At 40.8% G+C, this 20,687-nt stretch overlaps 1 protein-coding gene across 1 annotated transcript; it reads right to left on the bottom strand.

Annotated features, from left to right (window-relative positions):
* Positions 1–2,077: 2,077 nt before the first annotated feature.
* ARRDC3 (arrestin domain containing 3) lies at positions 2,078–17,335 on the bottom strand. The gene is made up of 8 exons (XM_057372987.1): positions 16,865–17,335; positions 13,603–13,684; positions 11,062–11,209; positions 9,736–9,838; positions 9,116–9,372; positions 8,531–8,693; positions 7,584–7,738; positions 2,078–4,810 (listed from the first exon to the last, which is right to left on the bottom strand). Exons 1-8 carry the CDS (start codon positions 17,142–17,144, stop codon positions 4,754–4,756), a joined length of 1,245 nt encoding a protein of 414 aa, XP_057228970.1. The 5' UTR covers positions 17,145–17,335; the 3' UTR covers positions 2,078–4,753.
* Between the last annotated feature and the right edge of the window lie 3,352 nt (positions 17,336–20,687).

Here is a 20,687-nt window from a genome sequence, read left to right as displayed (position 1 = left end):
GGGACTCTACTCAAAATCCACATGGGAGAAATCTGGCTTCTATGGCCCCAGGAGCAGCTGTCCTCCTGCAGCATGAGCCTACTGAAAACATCCACTGTGCATTTGTTTCTCTGCAAGAGTTGCCCACAGCCGTGCACCTAATCACAGGAATTGGTTCAGATCAGTGGCATCTGCCCAGGTAAAGATGTTTTCTTGTGGAAAAACACTGCTGGATGGCTGCCCACCTTCACAAGCTACTTTTAGAGATGTTTCTTCACTGCTGTGGCTGGGCTTTGTGCTTCATAGTGGTGCTGTGGAAAGGTAAGATGAATGATGATCACAGTGAGGTAGCTGTCCTTTTCTATAACACATAAAAAAATCTAGAAAGGGGCTAAAAAGTACTAGGTGCATGTTTCAGCTAACTAATTCCCACAAAATAKCTTGATCCATATTGCAGCATTGCCTCTCAAAACTCAAGTGCTTCAGCAATCGTAGCTTACTGCTGTTCTGTACACTTTTAGAGATGGCTGATGTGGAAGAGCCATTACTTTTACATCCTGGTGTAACATGTTTTGTACACACACTCAGGTATCTACATCAACAGACATCTGCATTTAAAAAAATCAGATCTCAGATAATAAAACTTTGGTAACTTCCAAATTTCTAATGACACCAACAATAGAGCTAAGTTTGTTAGGTAGCAGTGCTGGTCTGAAAATGTGATTTTTCAAGCTGCTGCACAGAACTGCTAGAAGAATGTCTCTTTAATGGTGATCATTTAAATTGTCACATAGCACTGGAAGGCCCTAAGAAGAGTTGTGCAGGTATTAAAAAAAAGTAATTTTGCTATGAAGGAGCTTGTTCTGGTTTTGACTGGGGTAGGCAATTTCTGTCACAGCAATTATGGGAATGTGTTTTGGACTTGCACAGAAAGCACCTTTGACAACAAAGATGGTCTAGTTATTGCTCATCAGAACTCACAAGGCATCAAGGCCTCTTCTCCTTCTTCCATCACCCTACCAGTGAGTGCACTGGGGATACAGGAGTTGGAAAGGGACACTGCTAGGACACCTCAACCCCAGTTGACCACAGGGATATTCTAGAAATTACATGGTGTCATGCTCACCCTAGAGAGTTGGGAGAAGAAGCAAGTGGAAGGACATTCAGAGTGATGGAGTTTGTCTTCCTAAGTCACCATCAAGGCATGATGAAGTCCTGCTTTTCTGGAGATGGCTGACCACAACACTGTCCATTGGAACAGAGAAATTAATTCCTTGTTTTGCTTTGTGCCTGTGACTTTTGCTTTATTAAACTATCTGTACCTCAATCCATGAAACTTCTCACTGTACTAACTCTCTTCCAAACCCACTGGTGGGGCAGTTAGGGAGCAGCTGTATGCTGCCTCTTTGCTACCAGAGGTTAAACTGTAGAAGACCTCCAGGCAGATTAGCAAAATGACATTCTCCATTTTCTTATTGGTTTGAACCAGAACACAGGCAAAAACTATTAACAGTGTTTTAATTGGGGGTGGGGGCAGGGGGGGGGGGCAGGAATTAACCCTAAGTCTCCCTGCATTCTTCACCAAAACCAACATGAAGCTGAAATGCTGTTTCAGAGAGGAAGTTCCTGTCTTTTGTATTATGTGGGAATCAGTGGACACTACTGGATCAGTGTTAGTGTTGCCAGTGCTGCCCAAGGCACAGGGGGACATTTCAACATCAGCTTACTCCCAAGGGAACAGCAAAGGACACCTTCTACAAGCCAAGTCAATAAACCTCATGTCAAAGTTCCATCTGCAAATCAGACCTTTGAAGTCACACCCCACTTTCCTCCTACCCCCAAAAATCTGTGTTACCACGTCAGGGAAAGGACCACACACCTGCAAATAGGATCACAGAATCCAGAAAAGGCTTTCCCATCTGGGACCTGGCCCCATGAGCTCACTGATGTAAATAAGAGACTGAGGATCCCAACACTAGCCTCATGTGGTACTCAGTAGTTCTAGAAACAGCTTTTCTCTATTGTTTGGGACAGTTAATACATGTCTTCATGCAGTTAATGCCTGTATTATCTGACACTTGTGATTTTATTTTATGCATAGGTACGACATTTAAAAACTATTTTTTTACAAAAGTTTATTTTCCACAAGGAAGAGCAATAGGAAAAAAATTAAACTGTTTTCCACATATTGTTTTCTTAAAACAAGAGTCTACGAGGACATATTCAGCACCAAAACTAAACCAAAAAAAAAAATACAAACAGCCATAGAATATAATCTATAAAGCAAACATGTAATATTGCACTTTGTTTTTCTAATGTTTGGATTTTACTTACTTTTTCCTAATTTCAGATCAAAATTCTCTGTCAAATACTGGGCTAAAACTGTGAACCTCAAGTTTTTTAATGCTGAGAATTGACCAATATTTGTGGAAAAGTAAAGCCTCTGAATAGCAATGTAATTTAAACTGGAAGTCTTTATTCGATAAGCTTATACAATTTTTCTTTCTAATCACAAAGGCTGTGATGCCTTATCAATTACTATATTGGTCAATCCTGCCTCATATGCAATTTTCCATTATACTGTGGTAAGAACTTTAATGCTATGTGTATCAGCAATTGTTCCCTAGTCTGTTAAAATAACAAAAAAGGAAAAGAAGTAAAACCACCAAATGCCCTTTTATACCAACGATCCCATCAGCTTTAAAAATTGTCTGGTTGGAGAGGGTAGAGAGAAGGGACATCCACAAAATAGGCCTAGTAACATCCAATTTTCTTCTTGCCAATATTCCCGCTCAAAGCCCAAGCTTTTTAACTGAATCACTTAAAACGCGACTCATTTATATTTTATCACCCTGCTGTCATTTTTGAAACATGAATGATCTTTCATGATCTCATAAAGGCCACTTATGGAAAAGCCTATTTGTCATATTTATGAAGCCTTAAAAACAAAGCAAAGGTTTTTTAAGAATGAGCACCATGCAGAAACACCTGGCTCCCCTCTCTCACTCTCTTCTGTTTTATTGCACAAGGAGACAGGTATTGATGTATTAGATCTTGATTTGCTTAAGTAGTCAAGATCAGAACAGTGTCCCTTTGTCAATGATCTGTGTTACGTGGTTTCTGAAAGGCAAAGTTGACTTCCATTGTACATCTCTGCAGTGCATGTAAGCACTGTAGCACAAGTAAAGGCTTCACTGCACTCTCTTTCCTGGGACACACTCAAGGGCAAGTGCTCTTTTTCATACAATTTCTTGCATTCTGAATGAATACATGGTAAAATACACTGTTCTGTTTGTTTTCAAGCTCTTGAGAGTGCCACAGAAGATGCAGTCATCAAAGCAATTCCAGTTAACTCTCACTTAAGTATGGCTGGTAACACTGATCTTTCCCACTTTAACTATACTTCTAATCTTGTACAGTATCATAAACCCTGAAGATTAATACAAAGTGCACAAACTGAGCTCTTAGCATAGTACAAGCTTTTCCTGCAGTTTGAAATATACTTTCTACTAGACTCATTACATATAGAATTTTTGGTGATTAAGTAACTATATATAAAAATAAATTTACTTTTCCTTCCTATCCCTACTACTTGAGATATCGATCTGTCTGTGAATCCTAGACAGTGTATGATTACTTCCTTTAAAAATTTCTTTGAGGAACAGCTAGTGTCTGCTGGTGCTGCTTTCATTTGTACTTTTTTTTAAGGCTTCACAACTTGAACACTTTTTTTTATAACACAGAAAGAGAAATGGGAATGAGGTGGGTTTTGTAACTTTTGTGTATGTCCCTATTCCAGATCTCCCTCTCAAATAAAGAACAAAAATAAAACACAAACACAAAACAAAGTAAGAACTAATTGAACAGTGCAACATAAAAGAACAAATAGCATTCCAACAGTTTGGCAAGTGATGAGTTCACCTGAGATAAGTGATTTTTAGGCAGTCTGTAACAAAATGCTGCTTTGCGGTAATAGTAGAAAGGCAACAAATTCTTAAAAGAAATCAAAAAAGTATACAATCTTGATGAAGTCTATTAGTTTCTATTAACTCTTCACCCCCCCACCCTATCCCCATATCTGTTGCTTATCTACTACAGTAGGCTGCAAAACATACAGCAAGGATTGGCTTGAAGGCATTTGATGTTTGTAAATAAATCCATAACAGGATCCAAGCTGAAGAGGTGATACATAGTCAGCCTACTAGGACAATTCTGAGCATGTGCATATGAAGTCCAGGCTACATTAAATTAAAAAAAAAGAAAAGTCAGTGCATTTGTCAAAGTCTGTTGCTGTTGKTTTTTTTGTATCTTTCTTTTTTGTCAAAGCTTTCTTTTGCTCCTTATTGTGCGGGCCACAAGAAGTAAGAAGGGGGTAACAACCGTCCGGCATAAATGAAAAAAAGCTGTAGTGACACTGAACCGCACAATGTAAGCAATAAGCATGTGCAAATTTCCAAATAGTTAAAAGGAAGCCAAACCTCTCAATGTGGTTTGAGTGTTTGGACACACATGACTGTAGGTTAGTAAGGCTGCTCCTAGTATGTGCCAGTATTTAAGAGGGAGGGGGAAAAGCTCAGTTCTTCAAGCATGTGGAGCAGTCCTACAGTGTTACTGTAGGCTTCAAAGCGTGATCACAGGCTGTTTTCATTTATCCACCACACAGGCAAGAGCAAACCCACTTTCTCTGAAAGTGTGTCTCCACGATGATGCCTTGACCTTCAACATGGCAGGTATGATTCAAAACCCAAGTCAAGTCAGCTTCTTATGAATTCCTTCAGCGAGAGGGGCAAGATGGTCTGTCATCTGTGGGCTGATCTGGGTTTGGATCAATCTAAACAAAAAAGGAAAAAACACAACCCAAGGTATTTTTACAGCTAGCTGCTAGAAAATAAACCAATCCAAACAAAAAAAAAACAAACTACCAAAACCTGTAAGCCTGAGACAGTCAGAAATAAATGTTATTTCCCAATCCAAAGGTTATTCAAGTAACTGAAGTATCTCTAGAAATTAGACAAAACAGTGAATGGAAAATTACTTAATACAATGACACATTTTAAACTACAGGGTGAATGGTAGCTTAAGGTTAATCACAAAGACATATTTAAAAAAAACAAACAAACAAAAAAAACCCCTACTGCTATAGCAGCACAGATGTTTTAAATTATTTTTTGCATGTTAAGAAGATAACCTGACTCACCACTAAACATGTAACGCAAAATACTAAATTGGTTTTGGGAAACATTTTATTAAAAAGGCACAAAATTATTAGTAAAAGGTTATTCTTCTTAATTTTTAGGTAATGGATCCTGGAAAAACCCATAAAATGTCTTAGAAGCTCATGYGTTCCACACATTACCACTTCTTCCTTTCTACAAAAGGAAGGAATGTGAAGAACATGCTAACTCAAGTCTCCAAAACTGGACTCAAATATAGTTTATGTGGATAGTACATAGTTTGATCAGTTAATTTTAAAAAGTAATTTTTTAGAACAAAGGAAAAACTTACTTACAGTACCTAAAATGGAAAAGGCTTGAGTTGTATTCGAGGGTTACATTTCTATAGAATAGTCCTCGAACAAGATTGTCCTGGTTTTACTCYGCCTGATTTTTGGTGGTGGGGGGATGGGACCAAGAAACCACAAAGATGGCTCCTGGTGAGGAAGTCCTAGAAGCCTTCTCCTTCTCCAGCAAAAGGAGCCCTACCCGCTGTGTTTTRRAGCCAATCMATTATGGCTCTGAGGTTGATGGACAGGCTGCTGCTCAGGCCTGGGCCAATTGCACTGGCTAGTTACACCGTGATTATGTATGGTCTTGTACTTCAAAGAATTCAAAACAAGATAGAGTGTGGCCGCCATTTAGTTTTTAGGTTGTTAGTATTTAGTTTTAGTATCATGCACTGGGGAAAAACAGAGCAGGAGGATGAGGASATGAAAGAAAAAAATGGAGACCCAAGATCACAGTAAGAAGACAGGTGCTGTACTGTTGCTGTGGTGCTCGAACATGGAGAAAACAAAGTGTTCTCAAAAGGACTATTTCTTCAATGGAAGACCTGTACAGAAAAGGAGATTGACCTTGCTCTGAGAAAAACCTGGCCTTTGAGGACTGGAATGATCAGGAGTCAAAAAGGGGGAAGAGGCTTGGCCCCCCTCACGTCTGAAGCGAGTTGATGCTTAGAAGAAATTGTGTTCTGTGGGGAGAAAGAGGTGCCCCCACCACACGTCTGAAATGAGTGGATGTTTAGAAGAAGCTGTGTTCTGGCAATTTATGATAGTGGTCTTACAACGCTGAAACAACCCAGTGAGCCCTAGAGAACTGGTTTTTTTTTCCTTTCTCCTATGAGGTAAAGAGAAGAATTCCCTGCCATCAGGACTTATACACTAACTGCTTCTTGGGAAAAGACCTTCCACAGCTTAGAGCTGTAACAGTGCTTCTCCYATGATGCTGGACGACAACCGTAATGAGTAGTCTGATCTATGTTAAACTTTCATTCCTGCCCCTCTTTGTGTGCAGGAAGACATGGGGGGGTTGAGAGGGACAACTTGGAAGAGAGCCAGGATCCCAGAAAGAATAACAGGTGTCTTAAAATGTCAGTTTTTATTTTCTTCTTGTAAATTTTTCTCTTTGTTCCCCTCCCTGGCGTGGTGGTATTCTTAAGAGTAGTTTTTAGTAACAAATCTATTTTGCAACTTAAATTATTTCAGCCTGACCATTTTCTGGAGCATGTACGTATCTTTCTCTCAAATACGTTATGTTATCTAGAAGCCATAAATTTTAGTGTTAATTGGGCTTTTGCTCTCCCTTCTGCCTTTCTGGTGGGGGGTGTGGAGGGAACATCGTGGGTGCAGTGCTTTTGGCTTTCAGTCAAGTTCAAACCACGACATTTTTGGTGCCGTGACTCGGGTAAGGGAAAAATGGTTTTAAACCCACAACAAAGACACAAACGTGTTACTCACTAAATAGCAGATTTAAGTGTTTCAAGAGGAAAAAAAAAAAAAAAATCGAGAGTGGGTGTATCCAGGCAAGATTTAGCCAAAGGACAAAATTGTATTTTGTCCTATAGGACTGCTTTTCCCCGAAAAACATGAACATGGCTTTTGAAAGGCTAAACTTGTGTCCCAGTGACTTTCACAGAACTAAAATTGCAGACAGAAATGTTTGAACTGCATTTAGAGAAACTTAAGTGAGAAAGAGTACCTTTGTAATTTCTCTACATGGAAATTCTGAAATAATACATACAAAGAAACAAAAATACAGAGTACTTTTAGAAAGCAGAGGTAAAAGCCATTAGTGCCTTGTCCATCTATGGAGTCAAAATGCTGGTGTTCACCCATGTCGTGTATTATATATATAATGTAACATAACTTCAATAAATTGCCCAGGTGGTGCAGAACACTTTCAGAAAAAGGCATTAGAATAGTCAATAATCCTGGAATATTTCTGATGCAATTTACTTGCACTTTGCTAAGATGAAGTTACTTTTYCCCCTTTTCTTAATTTTGGTTATTTGTTCTGGTTTTCATAAAGTAGAAACAATTTCTTACACTCATTCCACATGACAGAATTCATAGAACCAGTGAATTCATAATTATATATTGAGGTACATACTTCTGAATAGAGGGGTGGAGGCAGAAAACGGAACTCCTGGATGTATGCAAACAGTGGTCCTGGAAGTGCTCTCTCAAAGTCATCACAAGCACCTAAGGGTGCAAGACTGGACTGTCGTTGTTCCTCCGTTACCACTTCTGCATAGCTGGGAGGTGCTGCAGGGAAAAGGCACAGGCAGTTTGAAAAGCAAGTTTTTATGTATGTCAAAACATATAACATGATCAGTATTGAACTTTTGGTATTGTAAAATACACCAGAAGGTAGATAGATTACTTCAGTGACTTTTCCCCAGTTACTGAACATGAAAGAGAGGGTAGGTTATTATGGTCTATTTTAAGACTATGCTCAAATCCAAGAGCAGACTGACCACTGTTTATTGTGACTTAGTTATAGCCTTTTTATTTAAAGCATACTAGAATACTGAATTCTGTACAGGCAAGAATCATAGAACATTGCATTGGTCTAGACTCCATCGTGAGTCTGGCACTTGTACATTAAAATCACCAGATATTTATATGCAAAAAGAGTGAAGAAGCTACAGAGCTTCTCCTTTGATAAAACAGATTCCCACTTTCACAAAGTCTTCGCTATTAAAGATGGTAAAGTCACCTTAACTGCTACTTTGACAGGTATTACATTGCCTTATAACAAAGGATACCGTAGGGATACTAGAGGCAGAATTAATTCTGCCCAGGTACAGTGGCATTCTGCACTTTCACTTGCACCACTTGCACTACTTCCAAGCAGCTGGATTCCACTGCTTGAACATCAGAGAGGAAGACAAGGAGAGAACTCTGTCCTTCTACAGAGAACAAGCAGGTAGCAAGGAAACATCCATAAGGGATTTTCTTTGGGCTTTATTATGAAGGATGTAATTTGTGTCTGTTTGCMTGACAGCAATGAATGAAGCAGACAAAAATCAAAACAGACTTGTTTTTTCAGGTTACCTTCTGGTCTTTCAGGCAGCGTCAGACCAAGCCAATTCATGTTCATGCTACATTGGCTGCTTACACTTGATGTTCTGCTACCAAACGGGTGTAGAGGAATGGTGCCAATGACCAGTGGTAAGTTAAGGAATAAATCCATGGCGCCCGGAATATCCACATATACCTAAAGAACAACAAAGAGGTATAGACTGAAAACAGGTTTGTAATTCATAATTGTCAGACTAAATTGTAATTCATAATTGTCAGACTAAAATCTGTACCCATGGAACTTTTCACAAGGAACTGAAATTTATTTCTATTTGTTCTACAGCAAATGTCCCTATGGAGATAAAATGCTGTCAAAGTCAAAAGCAGCTCTATATTCTTAATGCAAGTCCTCACATGGAAATGTCACCTACGCATAACACATTTGCTTAGAACATGCAAGATTTAAACTTAAATTACCTCCAGAATAAATTCTTGCTGTGACACCTAATGCTAGGCCACAGATTTCTTTTGTACGAGTTAGCAGTTCACAATGCTTTGCTAACAATTGTCAAGGCATCATGGAAACTCTTTATGTTCCAGTGAAACAACACAACGTACCATCAGCGAATATTCCACACGGATTATACTACAGTCRAGGATTGAAGGAGAAACAGGTGGAATTTTCAACTGTTTGCCATTCCAGGTTTCTGTTTTGCCGGATGACAAGGAATCCCCACGCAGGCTGGCAACAAGCTGTTTGACTTCCTTCATTTTCCCTTTGGCATAAAATGCCTGTGTTTGGTAAATGGCTGCCTTTGGCACCACCACACGGGAAGAGCAGTTCTCAATCTCAGCAAAGATCTGAATTGATTCACCTGAAACAAAACAGAATTCCGCATCTTCTATATATTTGCAAGGCAACTGAAACAAATTACCACACACTGTGTAGTACTGTAACTAGCAATGCTCTACACTTTCAACTCATCCACCAATGCTAATAGTTAAGGCCACCAAGAGATAAGCCTAACAGAAAAATGCACATAGAAGAAGATGTCCTTTGGCAATCTGGAGACATGGCAAGCTAACAGAATTAGTAGTTTAAAATAGTAAGATTGATGAAAGCAGACCAAAATGGCAAGAATATTTTAAGTGTTCCTTTTATATAACAGCAGCTAAATACAAACTGTCATTTTAAAAGGGAAGGAAAACCATTTCCTATAATTGCTTCAGTTACGTACCTGGGGTGTAGCCCTTCCTTTCAATTTTGGCACTTAAGGATATTGGGCCTGAGGTACAAAACCAACAACAGAGAGTTTTTTCTTTTGTGCCTGCTTGGGGTGACTGCAAGAAAAGAACAATATTTTCCAATTAATGGAGTGCTCCATGAATCTCTTCATCTCTTCTAATTAACATCAAAAATATTATTTTAATTAGGTACTTTCTATGCATTTTGGGAAGCCTATCTAGTTTTATTTAGAGGGAGAAACCTCTAGCAAATTACCCTATGCAAACTATAAGCTTCATTCTAATTCCATACTCATTAACACTGCTCTTTTTGCTACGCTTCACACCACAGTTACATTTAAAACAGCTTTTTACACATAAATGAATTCAGTGTATGTTAAGGAAAGGCTTCATAGTGTACATATCCCACCACACTGTCGAAGAGCTTTTAATTTACCAGTAAACTAGAATGTCTTTTCAGTACAGTATTTCAGAAAAAATAAATAAACTAATGTATCTTAACCTTGACTCCTGCAATTTCCTGCTTCAAAATGATCCTGTTTCATCTATATTAAACAGACTTTATTATTTTACCTGACACCAGCATTTAGGACTTGATCCAAAGCCCATTAAAGTCAAATGATAGTCTTTTGATTTTAATGGAGTTTGTGCAATGCCAACGTCCCTTTGCAAGTCTGATTTTTCACCCATATGTACAAGAAACCTATTTCAATGGACTTTGAGACTTTTTCTCACTCCCCATGGTGGGGATGAATTTGAAGAACAGTGGGGGGAATGGAATTTTAGGCCTGATTGAAATCAAATCCTCATTGAAAGCAGTTGTGATACTGGAATTATTTTAATGAAATTGTATTTCAGAAAAAGATCATAAAGAATTTTGGTAATTTCTCCCCATTGGTAGAAAACTATCCATATGGAAATTATCAATTATGCAGATCAGTACATTATTTACTTTGCATTTTTAAGTTAGCAGTCTTGCCACAATAACTTTTAAGTTTCACCAATCTTTATTCAAATCCAAAGAGGAGCAGTTCTCGAAATTTTTCTTCTTAACACTTGGACAATTTAGTCTTATCAATTAAAATGGACAAATCCATCTTACATATATTAAAAAGGAAGCAACTCCAAGTAAAGGAAAGCATAGCTTTCAACGTACCACTATTTACAGAGCTGCTGAACTAATATAATATTTAGAAAATTGGCTTCAACCAAGTATCAAATATATATTAGGTAAAATTAGATATAGGTACTGTTTTAGTTATTACACTTCATTATTTTTATTCCAGAAACAAAAAATGGATAACTCTGTCAATTCTTACCAGTAATGAAGGAGTGTTGATATCTATATGTTCAAAGACTGTAAATTCCTTCTTTAATTTTACTGGTAGAAACCAAGGCCTATGCAATTCGGCTTTCACCCAATAGCGCACACTGCCATGTCTGCCTTCGAATGAGGTAGCAAGTGGTCTGTGCAGGACACAAAGGTCAAAATTGAGTAAAGTCTTTCTGCCTAATAATGATACAATTGATCAGGTCAGTGATTAGTATATAGAACTGCATTTTTAATGCACTGTAGTACGTAATGAAGCGTAACTTATTTGCAAAGTTTCTGTATCTCAGAAAAATTCAAGATTAGATATGGGAGAAAAAAGTCATCTCCAATTTATCCTACTACAGTTTTGCATATATTTTTCAAATCAATTAAAGAATTGCACTAGAAAATGGCAGGAGAGACCACATTTTCTTTAAGCTTAAGAGGTCACTTTCACATCTGGAGTAAGGCATGCCCTTTTGACTACCAATTAAAATTAACATTTTTATCAACCAATTAAATTTTGGCTACTGCATTTTGTAAAACATTGTCTATTATTTACTTGGTCTGTAGCGCAGCATCAGGTTAATTTTAGCTGTAACTCAGCACTTCCATAGTTAGGTTCACTTTAAGCAGAGTAAATATTCCAACTTGGAGTTCTGAAGAGAGGCTATTTTGAGCACCTTCTAATCTTCCTCCACCCCTGATGAGACAGCTTAAAACATTTATAATATCTCTGAATGTACACATGTAAGCACATATATTTATATATACACACATATGAAATCATCAAGACTACTCTGAAATTTGTTAAATCAACGAAGTCTATTTTAGAAACTGGAGGAAGAATGATGTGGGCAGTTTTTCCAGACTGCCAACCATTACCTTTCTAACTGTAGTATCATAAAATGAAAGATAAAGTATCTTTACAGTTCAATTATTTCCAATCAATGGTAGTTTTCTGTCACTTAGTTTCTTCTTATTTTTATCTAAATATGTTTTTTCTATTTAACCACATTCTGAACACCCTGTTATATTAAAGTATTTGTAAAGTTTCTGCATTTTTCACAGAAAATAATACTAGCCATGCTAGTGCTTTACTAGAATTATTCCTTCAGTTACAACTTTGACTTCTACATTTTGTCCCATATTTTGCAGAAGAAAAATCAGTAAGGGCACTGCATATCTTTCCACTGTTGCCCTCAAGTTTATGTAAATTTTGGATGTATTCTACCAACACAAAATTGCAAGTAGGCAGCGTCAAAGTTCAGGCTTTTAGTATCACCCTTTTTTTTCCCCAGTATTATTAAAAACTGGTTCCACAACTACTCCTTCACGTCACTTAAAAAGAACCTGTGCTTTGTCCAATGCTTGTGATAGTTGCTATTTGGCTGTTTCGCTTCAATATAAGCACATTAATGTTTCGGGTTTGGGTTTTTTTTTCCCCAACTCAAGGGAAAATCAGTATTGGCCTTACTACTTGTTGCAGTTGAGATATTCACTGAATGCAAAATTGCCTTCAAAATCTCCATGTTCGTAAGTCTTCACAGAGAACCTTACTCAAACTGTGTCAAAGTCTTGTGCTGTTCACATTGAAACTGTAGAAGTTTTTATCATCTGAAGATTCTGCTAAAACCAGCACCTCTAATAAACAGCTTTAGTATTAGGCAGTGAGCTTATTCACAGAACGTTGCCAAATATTCAGTGATTTTCAAATTTTTAATGACTTTGCTACTTGCCTTTCACAGAAAAATGCTCATTTTTCATCCATATTCATACTCTCTCTTTTCCTGTGTATTTAATTTTACTGGAACTTGTGTTCTTAGATCATTTCCATATTGGTTAGCCGACTAAGTATAAATCTTACACCCACAATGTCTGCATTACATATTTCAGACMAGAGTGGGGCAAGAATTTTCACCTTACTAGAGCAAACTTCTGCTCTTGCTCTTGGTTCACTTTTGTTTTCTAAAACAAATGGGATTAGGTGAGAGAATTCTGACTTTATCTACCCATCCTTAAGTTTATTTCCATCCAGACTTTCTGCATAAATGGCAAATCTGGGTACATACATCCTATTTACATAAGAACAACCTCCTCCTTTGTTGAAATCTAAGCAAACTTGCCAGTTCTGTTCCAGACTGAAGCCCAAACAATTCCACCGTGATCTTATCTACAGTTCTGCTGCTCTAGTAAATGGTTGAGCTAGAAGGTACCTCAGCCACTCTCTAGGACTCCAGTTACAGTTTAAATTCCTCTCCCTCCTCTTGCCAAGAGGAGATTGGAGTAAGTCAATAGGACTTGGTCAAAARAAAGTGAGCAACTGGGCAGCAATGAGCTCCTTTATTGTGAAAATTTGAAAAAAAAAAAAAAAAGACACGTGTATCAGTGTAAAAGCAACCTCTTCAGTTTAATGAGACTATGCTCTCTACTGCATGTTGGGGGCACAATTCCTACTACCATTGAAAAGGTTTCCCCTCCACCCACAGCAGGAGTTTTGGTCAGGTGGGTGGGCAGCAGGGCCCTACAACTGTGTGTGGGTACTTACGTCTGTGGAAGCTCAAAGCTGAATGCATATTCATGCCTTCCTGAATGGATGGTGTGAAGGCCTTCTTCTGAATTGTCATCATCTGGAAGAGAAAAAAAAAACAACACTCTATTTCACCTGAATGTATGTTATATATCGCATGGGCTCATCCTCCAGAAAAGAATGCATTTGCTCACACATTACAACACTCAAAGAATGTCATGTCCCAGAAACAAGGGTCTCCGGTCCGTTAGTTATTAACTGCTGGAATGCAGGGACAATTCTGATCAGCAGAAAAGTAGGCAAGATTGCCAGATCTGCCTTACCGACAAGCGCAGGTTAGTTTGCTTTAATTTACAATCCTGCCTCTGAACACTGACAGTTTCAACTGCTGCCACTTCACGGCCCGCATGCAAGATCTGTAATGGAAATCATGCTGCTTTCCACTTCRACTGCTACTCAGAATGAACTGGAGATGGCTCTTTACCAGCATTAACAGTACCAAGTCTGCTGCTTAAGATTGATTTAGTAATTCGCCTTCTTTGTATCTCCTGCCTGGCAACAGTGTCCTGACATTAATCGCGTGCACTAATACACACACACATACACACAAACGTGAGAAAAGAGTAAGAGTATACAAGCACCATGGAGAAAGTACCAGACAGATTCAGGGGCATAGAAAATGACAAGCTGCCCAATGAATGCTATCTACACCTAAACTTTTTCTTTTTTTAATAGGTCAACTTGATCTTGCTCAGACAGCAAGACCCAGGTATTTGCTGGTTTTATGCCAGGARTGCTGACCCTTATTTATGGTCACGACTACTTGTCCACCTTCAAATGCGACCAGAAAACTGCAGTTTACTATGACGTTAAAACCACAAAAAAGCTGACTTGGTCAAAATATGAAGCATACGAAAAATGACTGAGCACCTCGCACATAAAAAAAGGGCCGGAATTATAAAAAGGGACATAATGAGACAAAGTGAAAGGGAACGGCTTATGTGTGACGGTCGGAGACATTAATGGAGGACAGCAGRAGGGTTCTAAGTTTCTATTGTCCTACAGAAGCGCCGATGCTCTACTTCCTGCAGTGCAAATACCGACAACTGAAAAATAAATAAACAAAGACAACAAAAATTAATCCCCCAGCAGCAAGATGTGGAAATAAATGCACCTTCAGCACGCAGCATTACCCAACGTAAGTCAGGAAAATGAACTCCAAGGGCGAGACAACCTATCGGCGTAAGGGTGGACTTTTTTTTATTGTTGGCTTGCCTTTGGGGATTCTTCAGTAAATATGATTTAATCATTTGTGTTTAATTTTGTTCCGAAAGGGGGGAGCGCTGCTGTCGGCTGTGGCTGCGCCGCTCTCCGCCCGGCGCCCCCCCCTTCCTGCCAGCTCAGCAGTCCCGCCACGCCGCGGTAAACAAGTGCTGAGCTGTCAATCAGCGCGGGCTGGAGCAGGAGCCGACCGGCCTGAACCGGCGCGCGCGGAGCGCCGCCAGCCCCGCCGCTCTCACACACGCGGTGTGCGCTGCGCCCGTCGGCTCCGCGCCCCGCGGGCGGACCCTGCCGCAGCCTGCACCGAGCCCCCTCACGGACCGTGACCGGCGACCTGAGGCGGTGGGGACGTGACTGAGGGCAGAGCATCCCCCTGTCCTTCCTCTCGGAGGGGCTCTGCGCCGCGCCAGCACCTCAGGGAGCGTCCCCTGCCCGCCCGGGGGCAGGCAGCGAAACCTGCGCCCTCACCCCCACTGCCAGCGTCCCGCCAATCAGCAGCGGGCATCGCCTTAGCAACAGGGCAACAAACCGCGGCCGACCAATCAGGGGGCGGCGGGGGGCGCGGCCGGGCCGCGGCTCTGCGCTCGGGGCGCTCATTGAAACGCGGCCGCCGGCAGCGGCTCCGCAGGGCCTGTGTCCCGCCCGCTCCCACGCGTGCTGCCCCCGCCACGCTCCTGTCGCCCGGCGCTCGGAACGCGTGGGCCTGAGGTGCACGAAGTTATGCTCAGGCGAGTGATTTCTGAGGCGGGGGCAAGAGGCGAGTGGGAGCCGAGTCAGTCACCTCGTTAGCGAGGTGTGCGCCAGGCATGAAGGAAGAAATAMAATCCCCGAGCTATGCTACAGCGTTAAGCTCAGGAATAGTGGGTAATGGGCTCGGGGCGGCCCACAGTTGTTAAAAAATTACTTTTTTTTTTTCCGGAAGGAAGGAGAAATATCGTATCGCCGCCGTGTATATGATACATATTTAGAAAGAATAAAAGGGCAAGCAGCACAAAAAAATTACATAACCGGTTTTTAACATTATTTGCTTGCGCTGGGGAATTAAGTCATCGCCACCACCTGACGCGTGCGGCCAATCTGCGCGGAGCGGGCGGCGCACCCCCCTCCTCCAAGCCGGTCCCAAACAGGATTGAACCGCTTCGAACAAAGGCTGCGAAGTTCGGGGGAGAAATAAAAAAACACTGGGCCAGAACTCCCCAGAACCCCTGGGCCCCGGTGCTCCCACCCCGCCGGGGTGATGGTCTGCCCTTCGGGGAGACATCACGGCGGCTCGGGCGGGTACTGGGGAGCAGGAGGGTCTCACCTCCCCAATTTTGGGAAGGATGCTCCTATTACGCAATACCACTTAGCCCTTCCCCCCCCCCACTTTTGCTCCCCATCAAGGGCTTTTCGGACATATCTTCACATTACGGTGAACCCCATCGCCGAGCAGGGGGCAGGGGCGAAGAAAACTGAAGCTTTTTACCAGGAGAGGGGCAATAGAAAAATGAAAAAAAAAAATACACGTGGGATGATGATCTGTCAAAATAAGGCACGGAGACTCTTTTAAATCTGCCAATAACGAGCCATACTAAAAAAATTCATTGAATTATCACCCCGATCAACAGAACCCCGCATGTGTCAAWGTATGGGGTTTATGCTTTCTATGTGTTTCATGATTTGTTAAGTCCACTGTCTGACTGGCTCTGATGTTACAGATGTTTTGCTCACGGAAGGACAAATCTTACCAAATAGTATCAGGGAAAAAAAAAAAGGCACAATATTAGTAAAAAACTTATTAATAAACGGCCGTGCTCTAAGGGTCGCAGTTCAAGGGAGTCCTGCTTGCAGGTACTTTGCAAATATATCTCCTCTAACTCCATCGCCAAGATACGACCCTGGGCATTCCTACTCTCCAATGCACCCATTAAAAAAGAAAGGGATAAACCCACGAGATACAAAGATACGTGCTTTTTTTCCATAAAAAATATAAAGCGGACTAGTTAAGGGCACCTCTTACCTCTCTCGTGGCCGATCAGAATGTCTTTATGGTGGAAATACTCCACTTCTTCGGTGTAGTTCTGTGTATAGGCAGTGTTGGATCCAGCATTCCTCGATTCAGTCCAACGCACTTTAGCGTGTCCCCTCGCATGAATTTTAAGAGATTTCACTCTAATTTCCCCAGTTACCTCTAGACTGACCCTTCCTGAGACTGTATCCCCGCTAGAGTACACGGGGACATTGCTGTCATTGAGACAGTCAAAGCTTATCGTCAGACTCTTCACCTTCCCCAGCACCATGGTTTTATAGCAAAATGTACAAAAATAGACTGTAAGAAAAAAAAAAAAGGGGGAAGCGGGGGGACCGAAAAACAACCAACCCCGAGCCCCTGGGGCGCAGGGGTGCGGCGGCGCGGACCCTACAGGCGGCTCATGGGGGCGGCGGGCGGCCCCGGCCCCGGCCCCGGCGCGGGCAGCGCTGGTGCCGACGCGGCGTCACCCCACAAAGGCGCTGCCGCGGCGCCGCCGGCCCCGCCTTATAAGCCGTGTGACAAACAAGCGCGGCTGCGCATGCGCCGCCCCGCCCCGCCCCGCCGGGCAGCCCCGGTCCTGCCGCGCCGCCGCTGTGCTTGGGGACACGCCGGCCTTGGGGACACGCCCTGTTTAGGGAAAGGGGAGTCGGTGCTGCCMCCCGGCCGGGCTGAAACCACGCTGATGCTCTGTTGCTGGAGTCAGCAAATGGCAGATGATGGTAGTATTCCAGCCTCTGTAAAGGGATAAAAGTTGTACCTCACCATTCAGACCTTGTTCTGAAACTGGCAAGCTCTTCCTTGCTTTGGTCATTGGTTTTCGGTTTGGTTTGTTTGGTTTTGGCTGGTTGGTAGGATTTTGTTGTCTTTAGGGTTTTTTGCTTTTGTTTGGTGAGTTGTTTTTTTTCTGTTCTTTTTTGTGTGTGTGTGTGTGTGTAAAGATGGGAAAGAAGAGAGCAAAGCTTGATAGGAAGTGATAGAGAAACATGGTAAGAAATAAAAAAAAAAATAGTCCTGGCCTGCAGGGTAATAAGGATTGCATTACCTGAGAATCCTCCCTGGAAACTTTTGAAAATTAATGCTGAGTCATCTGATTTTAATTATTTCACTATCAATGGCTGCCCAAGTAATACTGCATTGCCTGCAAATCTTTCCTGGAAATCTTTCCAACTGTTGATTATTATTTTTTAATATTATTACTTTGGTGATACTGTTTCTCTGGTAAATGCTCTGGGTTTGGATATTTAATATTGCATAAGCTAATTCTTGCACACTTTCCTACTGACAACAAGGTTTTCAGTGAGAAGTATGATGGTGGTTGGTGATATCGCCCGAACCACCATGCTTTGGAGGGACTACACCGAGATGCACTGCTAAAATTTCATGCCAACAGTTAAGTTTTGAAAGCGTTTGCCTATTCTTACCGTTTCTTCTTAAATAAAGTCACAATTCCCCTGGCCTGACACCTGCTGGATGTTCTCGTGCTTTTTTATGTGGCCGAAGTGTCTTGCAGGTAAATTGGGACTTTCTGTGCTTTTGCACCATCTCGTGGTAAGCGTTGATACTTCCTTAGTTCATAGAATAATTGAGGCTGGAAAAGACCTCTAAGATCAGTGTTTTTCCTGTTGCTGTCATGACTTCAGGCTCAGTTGGAGTATGTGCTTGTGCTTATTTACACGTTTTTTCTATAATTTCAGAGATAAATGTGTCCTCCACGAGTCATAGAAACCACAGTGCTGTGGTTTCTGGTTGCTGTAGGGCTTCTGAAAGCTGGAAGCAAAGTGGAATGCAGCTTCCATCGATGGAGCTTGGGTCATATGTTCTGCCCTGCAGTTCTGGCCTGGTTCTTACTGTCCATCTGACCGAGGGCAAACCTGCGGACATGATAAAGAGCAGTTGTGTTTTGCAGAAAGTTGAAGGCGTAGATCTGTTATCCCAGTGGATATTCATCTGAATTTTAATTTTTTTTTTTTTTATCTAGATAGATAAGAAAGAGGATCATCCAGCAATTGTGGGGTACATGTGACATGCTATATATACTGCTTGCATTTGTCCATTCCAGAYTTGTTGAAGAAGAAATGCTTTGCTAAGCTGCTGCAAATGATCCCCTGTATAACCTGCAGACCTCATGTGGGAGGTCTTGCCTTCCCTCTCACAGAGATCAGCCGCCATCCCACACTTTGTATATGGCTGTATGTGATTTAAACCTGGACCACTGAATACACTGACACGATTTAGTTAAGCCTGTGTTATACATAATAAGCTTTAGATTGAGAGTTTTTGGAAAAATCTATGTATTTGGATGCATGCATTTCCCACATCCTGCCAAGAGTCACACATACACATTCAGCCTCTGCTGCTCCTTTAAATACTTCTGATAATGTGCTATTTATTTTAATTTTGTCCTCATAAGTTGTACGCTTCATGCCACCTTGTGGCAAACGTGTTGAAGTGCCAACACTACCTTTTGCCAGTCTCTGGCCTCCTCATTTCTGCAAAACTGGTATTTTTCTTTGAAGTCTTTTTGTCAGAACCAAAATACAAAATTAAAAAAAAAAAGTTAATTTTTCTTTTATTTGAATGGAGAACATACTATGAGCCAAACATACTTTAGCCAAAAGTATTTAGCAGTTATTTTCAGATGTTTAGTTAACCAAATGCTGGTTCTTTTTCATGAGTCAAGTTTTTGCATTTGTGAAATGAACCATCTTTTAGTTAAATATTAAAATTTTTATAGATCCTGACACAGGCTTTTAAAAATTGCATTGAAAGATGCTCTGATCTTATAATCTTAGATCAACAATAGGCAGTGAAGACTTTGAACATACATAAGGTATCAGGACCCTTCACTAACATTTTTCAGGCCTTGTGCCTGATACAGTCCCCATAAAAATACACACAAGATTAAAAAAAAAAAATGTCCCAACTTTTTTTCTTCTAGCTGGCAAAATCCATTAAGATGGTGCTCTGTCTGTTATTAGAGTCAGTAGCTCCAGGTAGATGGCAATATTCCAGCCTCTATAAAAACATAAAGATTATACCTCACTTTACAAACCCTCTCTTGAAGCTGGCAGCTCTCTCTTGTTCATTTTGTCTTTTCTTTTTTTTTTTTTTTTTTNTTACTATTTCTTTTTTTTTTTAAATATTCTTTATTATTTTAAAATAAGCAATATTTGTAAGTTTTTTGTGCACATAGATTTGCACATATCTAGAACATGCCTAGAACTCTCCAACCTCTGTGAATGTAATGTTCAGTCCATGCTGAGGACCACTCAAAATTCAGAATTTAGGTCCCTGTAGCATCTTAGTATCTACTTTGTCATTTTACTGTGCACTTGCTATAAGGACAGGTGTGATGCACAATGATCTTGACAAGAGTCATTAGTTTTTCTAAAAGAAAAGCCAGAAAAGCTTGGAATGTTTTCCTGGATCATTAATAAACTAGTGTTAGGAGGAGGATCCAAACTGTGCTCCTGTCTTCTTACAGACCTTCCTGGTTTGAGACTAGGCCTGCTTTGGTGAGGAGATAGTGTTTGCCCTGTGTGTCAAGCTGTTTTGTACAGCAGAGAATGAGCTAGATAGAGTGTAAGAGCAGATGCTATGTATTTTCTGAAGGGTAAAGTGCCCATATCAAAGTGAGAATCCTGAAAAGTAAACACATGCTCCAGGATGGTTTCTGCATTTTATATAGTGAATGAATGGAAAATGTGAAATGTTCTCATAATGGACTCATTTCTATTCATCCTTGTTGTGTCTGATCCCAAATCCATTAATAAAAATCAGAGAAATCAGTTTTCCCCTTGTCATACTTCTT

This window comes from Malurus melanocephalus, unplaced genomic scaffold (assembly GCF_030028575.1).
Source record: "Malurus melanocephalus ecotype Western Australia unplaced genomic scaffold, MMel_1.1 scaffold_7, whole genome shotgun sequence".
Taxonomy (NCBI): domain Eukaryota; kingdom Metazoa; phylum Chordata; class Aves; order Passeriformes; family Maluridae; genus Malurus; species Malurus melanocephalus.
This window is presented reverse-complemented; position numbering and strand designations above follow the sequence as displayed.